This window comes from Nerophis lumbriciformis, linkage group LG30 (assembly GCF_033978685.3).
Source record: "Nerophis lumbriciformis linkage group LG30, RoL_Nlum_v2.1, whole genome shotgun sequence".
Lineage (NCBI taxonomy): Eukaryota > Metazoa > Chordata > Actinopteri > Syngnathiformes > Syngnathidae > Nerophis > Nerophis lumbriciformis.
In genome coordinates this window covers 15,275,377-15,288,676 of record NC_084577.2, presented here as the reverse complement: position 1 = coordinate 15,288,676, position 13,300 = coordinate 15,275,377, and the positions used below count along the sequence as shown (strand labels likewise).

Here is a 13,300-nt window from a genome sequence, read left to right as displayed (position 1 = left end):
TGTGCTAAATAGTGTGTGCAAACTATAAGATTGTGTGTACTATTCTTATGCGTGTTGCGGTTAATCTACTAAAACCGTGTATACAATTGATGACAAGTGCATAAATGGTGCAGACTGCCCTATTTAGCTTAGGACTGCCTGTAGCAGTCCTAAGCGGCCTACAAGCTACGGTGTACCGGTTGAGACGCATAATAGATTTAGCTCTTTAGCTAGTCCTACACCCCAGTCTACCGGGCACCACACCTTAGTCATAGGGGACTCCATCACCCGAAACATAAAGCTTAGCAAACCAGCCACAATTAAGTGCATCCCGGGGGCCCGAGCACCTGACATTGAGGCTAATCTTAGGGAGCTAACTCGCAACAGGCCTAGTAAACACGTACGACAGGCTAATCGCACCACTAGTTATGCGAATATAGTTGTACACGTTGGCTCCAATGACACTAGAATGAGACAGTCAGAGATTACAAAGAGAAACATAGCCAGGACTTGTGATCTCGCTAGAAAGATGTCCAGGCATCGAGTAATTGTCTCTGGCCCCCTGCCTGCGAGAGGCAATGATGAGAGATATAGCAGATTAGTCTCGCTTAACAAGTGGCTGGCTAGCTTCTGTAGACAACAGGGACTAACGTTTATTGATAATTGGCCCTCTTTCTGGGGCAAACCAGGCTTGCTGATGAGGGACGGCCTTCACCCTAACCAGGAAGGCGCCATCATCCTGTCTAAGAATATAGACTACTGTTTAAGTCACATTTGACTAACTACACTAGAGCAAGCCCGGTCACAGGCAATTACAGAGCCTGCTAGTCCGGGTGAGGAGTCAGTTAAGCTAGAACTAGCCAGCACCAGGCTGGATAATTCCTGTACGCATAGCAATTTTCTTAGAATAACACACAACTCACATAATGTGTTTTCTGTTGTGAATGTGTCCGGGGTAGATATGCATTCTACTGAGGTGGCAAATCATGATGCGTTCAGTCGATCGCAGCATCAAGCAAACAATCTGAAAATTCCCGTCGTATCAATTCCTAGATATGGTCGAAACTATTTAAAGTGCACTACGTATAATAAACGCAACATTATTAATATTTCTACTACGGATAATTTAAACAAAAACTCGTCAAAACAGCCCAATACTTATAATATGGGCTTTTTAAACATAAGATCATTGTCTCCCAAAACGTTATTAGTTAATGAGGTCATTAGAGACAACAATCTTAACGTCATTGGTCTTAGCGAAACCTGGCTCAAACCAGACGAATTTTTTGCGCTAAATGAGGCATCTCCTCCTAACTATACGAATGCGCATATTGCCCGTCCCCTTAAAAGGGGTGGGGGGGTCGCACTAATATATAATGAAAACTTTAACCTTACCCCTAACCTAAATAATAAATACAAATCGTTTGAGGTGCTTACTATGAGGTCTGTCGCACCGCTGCCTCTCGATATGGCTGTTATCTACCACCCCCCAGGGCCCTACTCGAACTTTATTAATGAATTCTCAGAGTTCGTTGCTGATCTAGTGACGCACGCAGACAATATAATCATAATGGGGGACTTTAATATCCATATGAATACCCCATCGGACCCTCAGTGCGTGGCGCTCCAGACTATAACTGATAGCTGTGGTCTTACACAAATAATAAATGAACCTACGCATCGCAACGGCAATACGATAGATCTAGTGCTGGTCAGGGGTGTCACCACCTCCAAAGTTATGGTACTCCCGTATACTAAAGTAATGTCCGATCATTACCTTATAAAATTCGAAGTTCTGACTCATTGTCAACAAACTAATAATAATAATAACTGCTATAGCAGCCGCAACATTAATGCCGCCACAACGATGACTCTTGCTGACCTACTGCCTTCGGTAATGGCACCATTCCCAAATTATGTCGGCTCTATTGATAACCTCACTAACAACTTTGACAATGCCCTGCGCAAAACCATTGATAGTATAGCACCGCTAAAACAAAAAAGGGCCCCTAAAAGGCGCACCCCATGGTTTACAGAGGAAACCAGAGCTCATAAATTATCATGTAGAAAGTTGGAACGCAAATGGCGCGCGACCAAGCTTGAGGTTTTCCATCAAGCATGGAGTGATAGTTTAATATCGTATAAACGCATGCTTACCTTAGCTAAAGCTAAGTATTACTCAAATCTCATCCGCCTCAACAAAAACGACCCTAAATTTTTGTTTAGTACAGTAGCATCGCTAACCCAACAAGGGACTCCTCCCAATAGCTCCACCCACTCGGCAGATGACTTTATGAATTTCTTTAATAAGAAAATTGAACTCATTAGAAAGGAGATTAAAGACAACGCATCCCAGCTACAACTGGGTTCTATGAACACAGATACAACTGTATCTACGACAGATACTGCAATACAAAATAGTCTCTCTCTTTTTGATGAAATAACATTAGAGGAACTATTACAGCGTGTAAGTGGGATAAAACAAACAACATGTTTACTTGACCCACTTCCTGGGAAACTTATCAAGGAGATTTTTGTATTATTAGGTCCATCAGTGCTAAATATTATAAACTTATCACTTTCCTCTGGCACTGTTCCCCTAGCATTCAAGAAAGCGGTTATTCATCCTCTGCTCAAAAGACCTAACCTCGATCCTGACCTCATGGTAAACTACCGACCGGTGTCCCACCTTCCCTTTATTTCGAAAATCCTCGAAAAAATTGTCGCACAGCAGCTAAATGAACACTTAGTGTCTAACAATCTCTGTGAACCTTTTCAATCCGGTTTCAGGGCAAATCACTCTACGGAGACAGCCCTCGCAAAAATGACTAATGATCTACTGCTAACGATGGATTCTGATGCGTCATCTATGTTGCTGCTTCTTGATCTTAGCGCTGCTTTCGATACCGTCGATCATAATATTTTATTAGAGCGTATCAAAACACGTATTGGTATGTCAGACTTAGCTTTGTCGTGGTTTAACTCTTATCTTACTGACAGGATGCAATGCGTCTCCCATAATAATGTGACCTCGGACTATGTTAAGGTAACGTGCGGCGTTCCTCAGGGTTCGGTTCTTGGCCCTGCACTCTTTAGTATTTACATGCTGCCGCTAGGCGACATCATACGCAAATACGGTGTTAGCTTTCATTGTTATGCTGATGACACCCAACTCTACATGCCCCTAAAGCTGACCAACACGCCGGATTGTAGTCAGCTGGAGGCGTGTCTTAATGAAATTAAACAATGGATGTCCGCTAACTTCTTGCAACTCAACGCCAAGAAAACGGAAATGCTGATTATCGGTCCTGCTAAACACCGACATTTATTTAATAATACCACCTTAACATTTGACAACCAAACAATTACACAAGGCGAATCAGTAAAGAATCTGGGTATTATCTTCGACCCAACTCTCTCGTTTGAATCACACATTAAGAGTGTTACTAAAACGGCCTTCTTCCATCTCCGTAATATCGCTAAAATTCGTTCTATTTTATCCACTAGCGACGCTGAGATCATTATTCATGCGTTCGTTACGTCTCGTCTCGACTACTGTAACGTATTATTTTCGGGTCTCCCTATGTCTAGCATTAAAAAATTACAGTTGGTACAAAATGCGGCTGCTAGACTTTTGACAAGAACAAGAAAGTTTGATCATATTACGCCTATACTGGCTCACCTGCACTGGCTTCCTGTGCACTTAAGATGTGACTTTAAGGTTTTACTACTTACGTATAAAATACTACACGGTCTAGCGCCGTCCTATCTTGTCGATTGCATTGTACCATATGTCCCGGCAAGAAATCTGCGTTCAAAGAACTCCGGCTTATTAGTGATTCCCAGAGCCCAAAAAAAGTCTGCGGGCTATAGAGCGTTTTCTATTGGGGCTCCAGTACTATGGAATGCCCTCCCGGTAACAATTAGAGATGCTATCTCAGTAGAAGCATTTAAGTCCCATCTTAAAACTCATTTGTATACTCTAGCCTTTAAATAGCCCCCCTGTTAGACCAGTTGATCTGCCGTTTCTTTTCTTTTCTCCTCTGCTCCCCTTTTCCTTGAGGGGGGGGGGGGCACAGGTCCGGTGGCCATGGATGAAGTGCTGGCTGTCCAGAGTCGGGACCCGGGGTGGACCGCTCGCCTGTGCATCGGCTGGGAACATCTCTACGCTGCTGACCCGTCTACGCTCGGGATGGTGTCCTGCTGGCCCCACTATGGACTGGACTCTTACTATTATGTTGGATCCACTATGGACTGGACTCTCACAATATTATGTCAGACCCACTCGACATCCATTGCTTTCGGTCTCCCCTAGAGGGGGGGGGGTTACCCACATATGCGGTCCTCTCCAAGGTTTCTCATAGTCATTCACATCGACGTCCCACTGGGGTGAGTTTTCCTTGCCCGTATGTGGGCTTTGTACCGAGGATGTCGTTGTGGCTTGTGCAGCCCTTTGAGACACTTGTGATTTAGGGCTATATAAATAAAGATTGATTGATTGATGATTGATATTTAAAAGACAATTGTGTGTGTACTACAGACTCTCACCATGGAGACACTCATTTTCTTCCACATTCATGACAAAATTCTCACTTGTGCTCCTCCACCTGAGGTGTTTTGATATAATCTTTACTACCTTTGCCTGGCCTTCATAGAAGCGCAATCTAGACAACAGAACCTGTTTTTAGCATGCCAAAAGTGCGCTCTCGGAGGGGCCCCGCTTGCGACAAAAACAACTGCGATACGATGATGCGCTGAAATGATCAAGATGCAAGAAAATGCATGTTGCAACGTACTGTTTCATATAGAAGCTATAGCAGAGAAAAAGCAGACACCAAAACAAATCAATTGCATTCATTTTAATCAGCCCCTCAAGTCATCCATCACTTATGAACTTATAAAATTACGTTGCTGAATAAACATGTATAATATTTATATTTCTGCCAATGTCAAATATGTTAACACACATACGACGGAGTACTCTATCTCCATCGTATGCCATTGCAGCGCAGTGATGGAGCTAAATTACAGTCAAAGGTTTTGTACTTAAAAAATATAATTTTAAATTGAAAAATAAAGTTTCGATGTTGACTTTTGAAACATATATCTGTAGATTGAAAACAAAAATAAGTGTACACAATTGAGTATAATCATGATTCTTGTTGTTTAAATTGTTTTGAATAAATCATTTATTGAAATGATTCACTTTCTTATATTTTGATATTTGAGCTTTTTTTTCCCCAGATTCAAATCTTATTTTTTACAGTTAAAATTGTTGTATTTTTTTTTTTTCCAGATTCAGACTTTGGCCTGAGTTCCGAGTAGGCCGTGGAATTACAACAAATACCTTAGTAAAATAAAATAGAGACTGTCCCCTATAGCAAGAAGAATAACAGTGGCACTGTTTTTCCTTTTAAGTAATGCACTGTAAAAACAACATCTCGTGATTTTACAGTAAAAAACTGTGCGCTCAGTTGCCAGAATTTTTCCGTAAAAGTAACAGTGGTAATGTTTTTCAATTCACAGTCATTCGGTATAAAAAAGCACAGTGAATTTTACAAATTTATTTTTTTTACAGTGTATTATTACTTGCCGCTTTTTTGCTAGCCTTCTAATTGGTAGCTCGCTAGGACTTTAGCCAATTATGTAGTATGAAACTAAAAGTCATAGCTATTCTATACTTTCAAATTATGGAAAATGAGGAAATTTGTGTTTACCTTAAGTGTTTTTAAATAATTGTTTAGTATTTAGGCCAAATACTTTGTTAAATTTGACAAATTCTTCCTGTTAATTAATTGGATACAACAAACTTCTTCGAATTAAATTACACTTCCTGTAACTCACATTTCAATTCAAATTAAACTCACTGTGTGGTGGAGCTAATTCTATTCAAATAAAAACTATTCAAATACATTTAATTGAAATTCCAAATTTTGCAAAACCTGGTGTAAACACATCGTATGTTGTATTGTAGAGATCCTTCCACCAATACATTGAAAATCACTAAAGAGATATATTGTCCACGGCAACATACAGTCGTGGTCAAAAGTTGACATACACTTGTAAAGAACATAATGTCATGGCTGTCTTGAGCTCTAGTTCTAAGCATAGGGACCCCCCAAGGCTGTGTGCTGAGCCCCCTATTGTACACCCTCTTCACACACGACTGTGTGGCCTCCCAGAACAACACCAGTATCATCAAGTTTGCAGATGATACTTCGGTCGTCGGACTGATCACCGGGGGAGCTGAGGCAGCGTACAGAAGAGAGGTAGCGGAACTGGTGGCCTGGTGTCAGGATAATAATCTCTCCTTGAACACAGACAAGACCAAGGAGATGATTATTGACCCACGGAGAAGGAGTACCCACGGTACGGTATAGCTCGGTTGGTAGAGCGGCCGTGCCAGCAACTTGAGGGTTGCAGGTTCGATCCCTGCCTCCGCCATCCTAGTCACTGCCGTTGTGTCCTTGGGCAAGACACTTTACCCAACTGCTCCCAGTGCCACCCACACTGGTTTAAATGTAACTTAGATATTGGGTTTCACTATGTAAAGCGCTTTGAGTCACTTGAGAAAAAGCGCTATATAAATGTAATTCACTTCACACTTCACTTCACTACACACCTCTGTACATAGGGGGGGACAAAGGTGGACAGGGTGGAAACCTTTAAGTTCCTCGGGACCCACATCAGCGAGGACCTCACCTGGGATCACAACACCCAACAAACAATAAAGAAAGCCCAGCAGCGACTGTACTTCCTAAGAAGGCTGAGAAAATTTGGCATGCCACCCAAAATTCTCAGCAACTTCTATAGAAGTACGGTTGAGAGTGTACTTACCAACTCAATCACGGTCTGGTATGGAAACTGCACTGCTAAGGACAGGAAGGCACTCCAGCGAGTGATTAAAACTGCTCAGTACATATCAGGAGCAGCCTTCCCCTCACTACAGGACATGTACTCTACCAGGGCCACCAGGAGAGCACACAACATCATAAAGGACAGTACACACCCCCAGCACAGTCTCTTCAGCCTCCTACCATCAGGCAGGCGATACAGGAGCCTGAAATCCAGGACTACGAGACTGACAAACAGTTTCTACCCACAGGCCTTCAGGCTTGTGAATGCTAACTTGTGAATGCTAGCTCCCCCCCCCCGTTTTACTTGTGTCTTTTTTAACAAAAGACAGCTACCATGACCACCCCCGAACTGTGAACCATCACTGTAGACACTTTTCACCTTTGAGCACTAAAGACACTTTAACTGCTGTTGTGACCAAATGTCACCTATACTGTTGACTGTCAATCAGAATGTGCAATAATGTTATGTTACTTACTGTGCATTGTATATACATTTTTATTTTTATCTTTTATTTTTTAGCGAAGTACCGTGTGACTTGTTGAAGGGTGGACTAGCAAAGTAAGATTTTCATTGTACGGAAAACTGTGTGTTTAACTGTGCATATGACAATAAACAATCTTGAATCTTGAATCTTGAGTTTTCAATAATTTCTACAACCCTTATTTTTTTGTGATAGAGTGATTGGAGCACATACTTGTTGGTCACAAAAAACATTCATGAAGTTTGGTTCTTTTATGAATTTATTATTGGTCTACTGAAAATGTGACCAAATCTGCTGGGTCAAAAGTAATGTTAATATTTGGTTACATGTCCCTTGGCAAGTTTCACTGCAATAAGGCGCTTTTGGTAGCCATCCACAAGCTTCTGGTTGAATTTTTGACCACTCCTCTTGACAAAATTGGTGGAGTTCAGCTGAATTTGTTGGTTTTCTGACATGGACTTGTTTCTTCAGCATTGTCCACACGTTTAAGTCAGGACTTTGGGAAGGCCATTCTAAAACCTTAATTATAGCCTGATATAGCCATCACTCTATCACAAAAAAATAAGAGTTGTAGAAATTATTGGAAACTCAAGACAGCCATGACATTAAGTCCTTCACAAGTGTATGTAAACTTTTGACCACGACTGTATATCATGTTGATCTCATATTGTGCTGGGGAGCGCAATAATAGTCAACAAGGTACGGTATTGGATAAGGATGTGCTTAAGAGGGTCATAATACTCCATGTTAGCTCTTGAGGACTCGAGCCCCAGTACAAAATTATGCACATATAAATAAATATAAACACACACACTCACCAGTCCAGCCGTTGCGGTTCTCCTTGCTGACATCAGCTCCATGCTCTAACAAGACTCTGGCACAGTCCAGGTGGGCCAGTGTGACAGCCAGGTGCAGAGGGGTCCTACCACGGGGGTCCAGGGACTCTAGATCAGTCTGGTTAATAAAAAAAAAAAAGCACAGTTACATGATGATGATGTATGACATACTGTAGGATATGAGATTATATCTGGAGTCATAATAGCATGCCTCCCACAAGTATGTGTCAGGAAAAGGCAAATATAAAAGAAAGTTGGCAGCAGGGAGGTGGAGAGGGTGACAGGTGCTAATTGACCTGTCGGCAGTCGGCACTCCAATGTTGCTGGTTGCTTATGGCTTATTTTAGGGCTGTAACTGCATGAAACAAAGTACTGTGTTACAGCACTTTTCAATAACGCCTCTTATCCAAACTTGAGCATCGTTTCATTTTCTCTTCTCAGAACAATCTAAATATAATACACCACAAAATAGCCCACGTTGGTTTTCTCTTTGTTGCGACACACACACAGACTAATACTACTCTGTACTTTAAAGCTCTTCAAGCTTGCTATTTTTAGTTTTATGCCATTGTGACCCTTGTCTGTTAGTCTCATCACATTAGCCATTTGTAAACACTATCCCAAAGGCTCTTTCAAAACCATATTTATAACAAAGAAAATGCTTGGAATGAAGTGAATACAGTACATCACTAAAGAAAAGAAACATGTTCAAAAAAGAGAATGTCCTACATCTACACCATGTACATTAGAGTAGGGTTTGTCTCTGTGCGATATAGAAAATGACTATATTGTGATATTCGAGTATACGTTCTCACGCAGTTGCTTTTAGCTGCGGGCATTACACTACAGGCTCTTCCTACTCTTTGTTGTCTCTCCTTCTCACAGACAGAAAGCTCACCTTCTTACATACGTCACATACGTAAACGCCCTCACGGAGCAGAGAGGTAGCGGCATGGGTAACGTTAGCTGTGGTGCGAGTGGTTATACGAGAGAAAGAAGGTGCGAATCTGGTAACAAATGAAGGAAGAATTAACTACCAAGAAAAACAGCAGGGGGTTCATTGTCGGGCGGTGGTTTGGCTTCAAGTGGGAATATGTCGAACAGACAATCGTAATTTGTCAAGTGTGGGGCAAAAGCGTTGCTACAAAAAGTAGCATTACTGCTAATATGTAGCATCATTTGAAAAGGCACCTGCTGGAGAATGAAGAGTGCTTACTCCGCATGTCAACATCTCCATTCGGTGCCACACCAACAAAATGCCGAGGCAACCATTTCCACATCAACACCGTATGAAAAAAAATAGTCAACAACAGAAGTAGATAACGTCCGCAGGAACCTACCACATAGCGAAGGACATACACTATTTGATTTCCTATTATGCAGCTCATTTTTATTTGACAGTTATTGAAATATGTGTGACATCATGCACAAAAGTGCACTTTATTTGTTTTAAACGATTGTAGTGGCGTTCTGTACAAAAAGTGCACTTTAATTTAGTGTTGTTTTGATATGTCATCTTAGTGACATCATGCACAAAAGTGCACTCATAGCTTGTTTTAAAATGTCTCTGACAATCTTGCACTTTCTGTTTTGAAATGACATGAATGTTTGTGCCACTGCTTAATAACTGTTTAATAAATACACTTTTGGTCATTTGACTTAGTTGTGATGTCCCTCTCTGCATGAGAGCATATATTAATGCAGTATGAACAAGAATGTTTTAATGTAGACACATAGAATCATTATACCGGTGTGATTATATGCATCAAGTGTTCATTCAAGACTAAGGCAAAATATCGAGATATATATCGTGTATCGTGACATGGCCTAAAAATATTGAGATATTAAAAAGAGGCCATATCGCCCAGCCCTACATTACAGGTGTCCAAACATCTTTTATACACTGTGGGCCTGATCTACTAAGATCCAAATACCATGCGCTAAACTGCGTGCAAAGAACATTTTAAATATTCCTCAAAAATGTGTCAAATATTGTTCCCCAAAAATAAAACTTATAGTAGAAACAATTACACACTATCTATAAGTCATGTACATATATTTTCATTTACCTTTATTTAACCAGGAAAAAATCCCATTGAGATTAAAAACCTATTTTTCAGGGGAGTCCTGCCCAAGAGGCAGCAGAGTTACACAAAAAATTACATTCACTTTACACATTAAAATGACAGGATGGACATCAAGTAAAAGAGTTACAGATAACCGAGTCTCCTTCAAATGCTCTCAGTTTAGATTTATAATAATTTGAGGATAAAAATTCAGTCAGCGTCCAGTCTCTTTGTAGCATGTTCCAAGCACAAGGAGCTGCAGAGACGAAAGGTTTTTTCCCTAGCTCAGTGCGAGCAAAAGGGACAGAGAGCAACAGCTGATCGTTGGATCTCAGTGCATAAGAGTTTGTACTTCTCTGTGAAATCAATGCACAAATGTATTCGGGCAATAGTTCCAGAAGAGCCTTGTAAATAAACATCTACCACAGACACTGTCTCCTAGTGGACAGAGAGGGCCATCCCACCCGAGAGTACAAGTCACAGTGGTGTGTCAAGACTCTACAGTCAAAGAAGCATGGTAAACACAGTCCACCATCTGAAGACAGGAATGAGTAGCATTCATATAAAAAAGATCACCATAATCTAGCACAGATACCGCATTCTTCGGAGCATAAGTCGCTCCGGAGTATAAGTCGCACCGGCCGAAAATGCATAATAAAGAAGGGAAAAAACATACCGTATTTTTCGGACTATAAGTCGCAGTTTTTTTCATAGTTTATGAAAGTTGCATAATGTTTTTTTCCTTCTTTATTATGCATTTTCGGCAGGTGCGTCTTATACTCCGGTGCGACTTATATGCCGAAAAATACGGTATATAAGTCGCACTGGAGTATAAGTCACATTTTTTGGGGAAATTTATTTGATAAAACCCAACACCAAGAATAGACATTTGAAAGGCAATTTAAAATAAATAAAGAATAGTGAACAACAGGCTGAATAAGTGTACGTTATATGACGCATAAATAACCAACTGAGAACGTGCCTGGTATGTTAACATAACACATTATGGTGGAGCTAAGGATAATATTTGAATATTGTTTTTATATTGTTGTGCAGCACTTTGGAAACCTTTTGTTGTTTGAATGTGCTATATAAATAAAGTGGATTGAAGTGGATTGGTAAGAGTCATTCAAATAACTATAACATATAGAACAGGCTATACGTTTACCAAACAATCTGTCACTCCTAATCACTAAATCCCATGGAATCTTATACGTCTAGTCTCTTACGTGAATGAGCTAAATAATATTATTTGATATTTTACGGTAATGTGTTAATAATTTCACACATAAGTCGCTCCTGAGTATAAGTCGCACCATATATTCCAAAAAAATACGGTAGAAATGTGGCAGAGACAAGGCGCTTTTTTTTTAATCTAAAGAAAAACATCTCTTATTACGGAAAAAAACTAAACAATTTAAGTTTTAGTTTCTTTACCAGTTGATCAATAAAAGGTTTAAAAGTGAGAGAGTCATCAATCAAAACACCAAGGTATTTATATTCATGCACCAGTTCTATGACATTCCCTTCAAGAGTGGACACTACCGGGGGAGTTTGAGGCACTTTCCTATGTTTGGAAAACAGCATACGTTTTGTCTTGTCAGCATTGAGAACCAGTTTTAAGTCAATAAGTGAATTCTGCACAGCGACAAAAGCTTTCTGCAGGGACATTGACAGCCTGTTCAACAGATGATCCAGAGCAATAAAATAATTGTATCGTCAGTATAAACATGCATATTAGCATCAGAGAAATTTGTTTTTTGAGAGGATATATTGTATAGTCTCAAAGGTATGGGGAATTTAAAAAGTACAACATTTAATATTTCTCAAAAATCTGTAAAATATTTTCCCCAAAATAAGACTTGTAGAAGAAACAACTAGAAAACATCTAAGTCAAGTGTTTTTGAGATGATGTATTGTACAGTCTTAAAGCTTTTGAAAATTGAAAATTTCACTTCCGATTTGTGGCATCACGTGAGTTCAATTCCTGTTCAACAGAGTTTGTGTCCATCTGTTTCAACTTGACACTGTCGAGTTTATCGAACACTTTGCGCAAAAACAGCACATCCTTTATGTTTAATGTAACGACTAGGGATGATGCTAGAACCCGGTTTTCCCGGTTGTTCGATAAGAAAAGAACCGAGTCCTCGGACTCGAATCCCTTTTTGAGAACCGGTACCCGTTATCGAGACCACTATAGTAAAAAAAAAGAGTTGGTTCTTTATTCGAATCCCTGGGAACGAATCCCGTCCTGACAACAAATGCCCCGTAGGACATCACAAGAAATGACGTCACATAGCTCAGTCATTTGTCACGGTGGAGTGCAGCGGTTCGTTCTCCCGGGACGCAAAACTGACGGCTCCGAACGAAAGCGTGCAGGTAGGAGATGATTTATTTCTCATAAATCATACACATTACAACAGACAGGAACGAAACAAAAGGAAAGTGTGCCGTTCGCACGAGAAGCTAAAGCAAAAACTTACTTAGCACAGGAATACTAGAAGCTAAGGTAACTTTAGCACAGGAATCATGAGCTCGAAAACCAGAATGCCAACGTAACTGTTGCAAATGCAAACAATGAAGCCACGACGAGTGACCGGAAAAGGCAGGCTTAAATAGAGTAGTGATGGGATCGGCTGTTCTTTTGACTGTACTGAATCACTAGAATCAGTTCCTTAAATTGAGTTGTTAAAAAAATTTGTTGTCCCTCCCCCCGCCCCCATGATGAGTAGCTGGCTGCGTCGTTCGCCGACGTCGAGGGTTCAGTGAGTCACAGAATGCGCCAGTTCCACTCATACCGGCATGGTCGCGGCGGAGCTCAACTGAACTGAGAAAGGAACGAATCAGTTCATGAAGTGATTCGGTTCAGTACGTTCACTCAAAAGATTTGTTCGTTCGAACGAATCGTTCGCGAACGACACAACATTAAAATAGAGTCTCCGATGAGCAACAGATGCGCGTACAAGGCAGGTGAAAATCATAAGTAACCATGGTGACTAAAACAAACCCCCGAAGAGCACAAAACAACTAAGGAAGTCCAAAACTAACAGAACATAACTAAACAAAACATGATCCGACAA

At 40.6% G+C, this 13,300-nt stretch overlaps 1 protein-coding gene across 3 annotated transcripts in view; it reads right to left on the bottom strand.

Moving 5' to 3' along the window:
- The window catches only part of ankrd13b (ankyrin repeat domain 13B), a 157,119-nt gene that overhangs the window by 63,755 nt on the left and 80,064 nt on the right, over positions 1-13,300 (bottom strand). For all 3 annotated transcript variants that reach the window (XR_009810570.1, XM_061925624.1, XM_061925625.1), the window contains one exon: positions 8,137-8,272. Coding sequence is in view for 2 of the 3 variants with exons in the window: in XM_061925624.1 (XP_061781608.1) it covers positions 8,137-8,272 (136 nt within the window). In the remaining variant the exon portion in view is untranslated. The remainder of the gene's footprint in view (positions 1-8,136; positions 8,273-13,300) is intronic.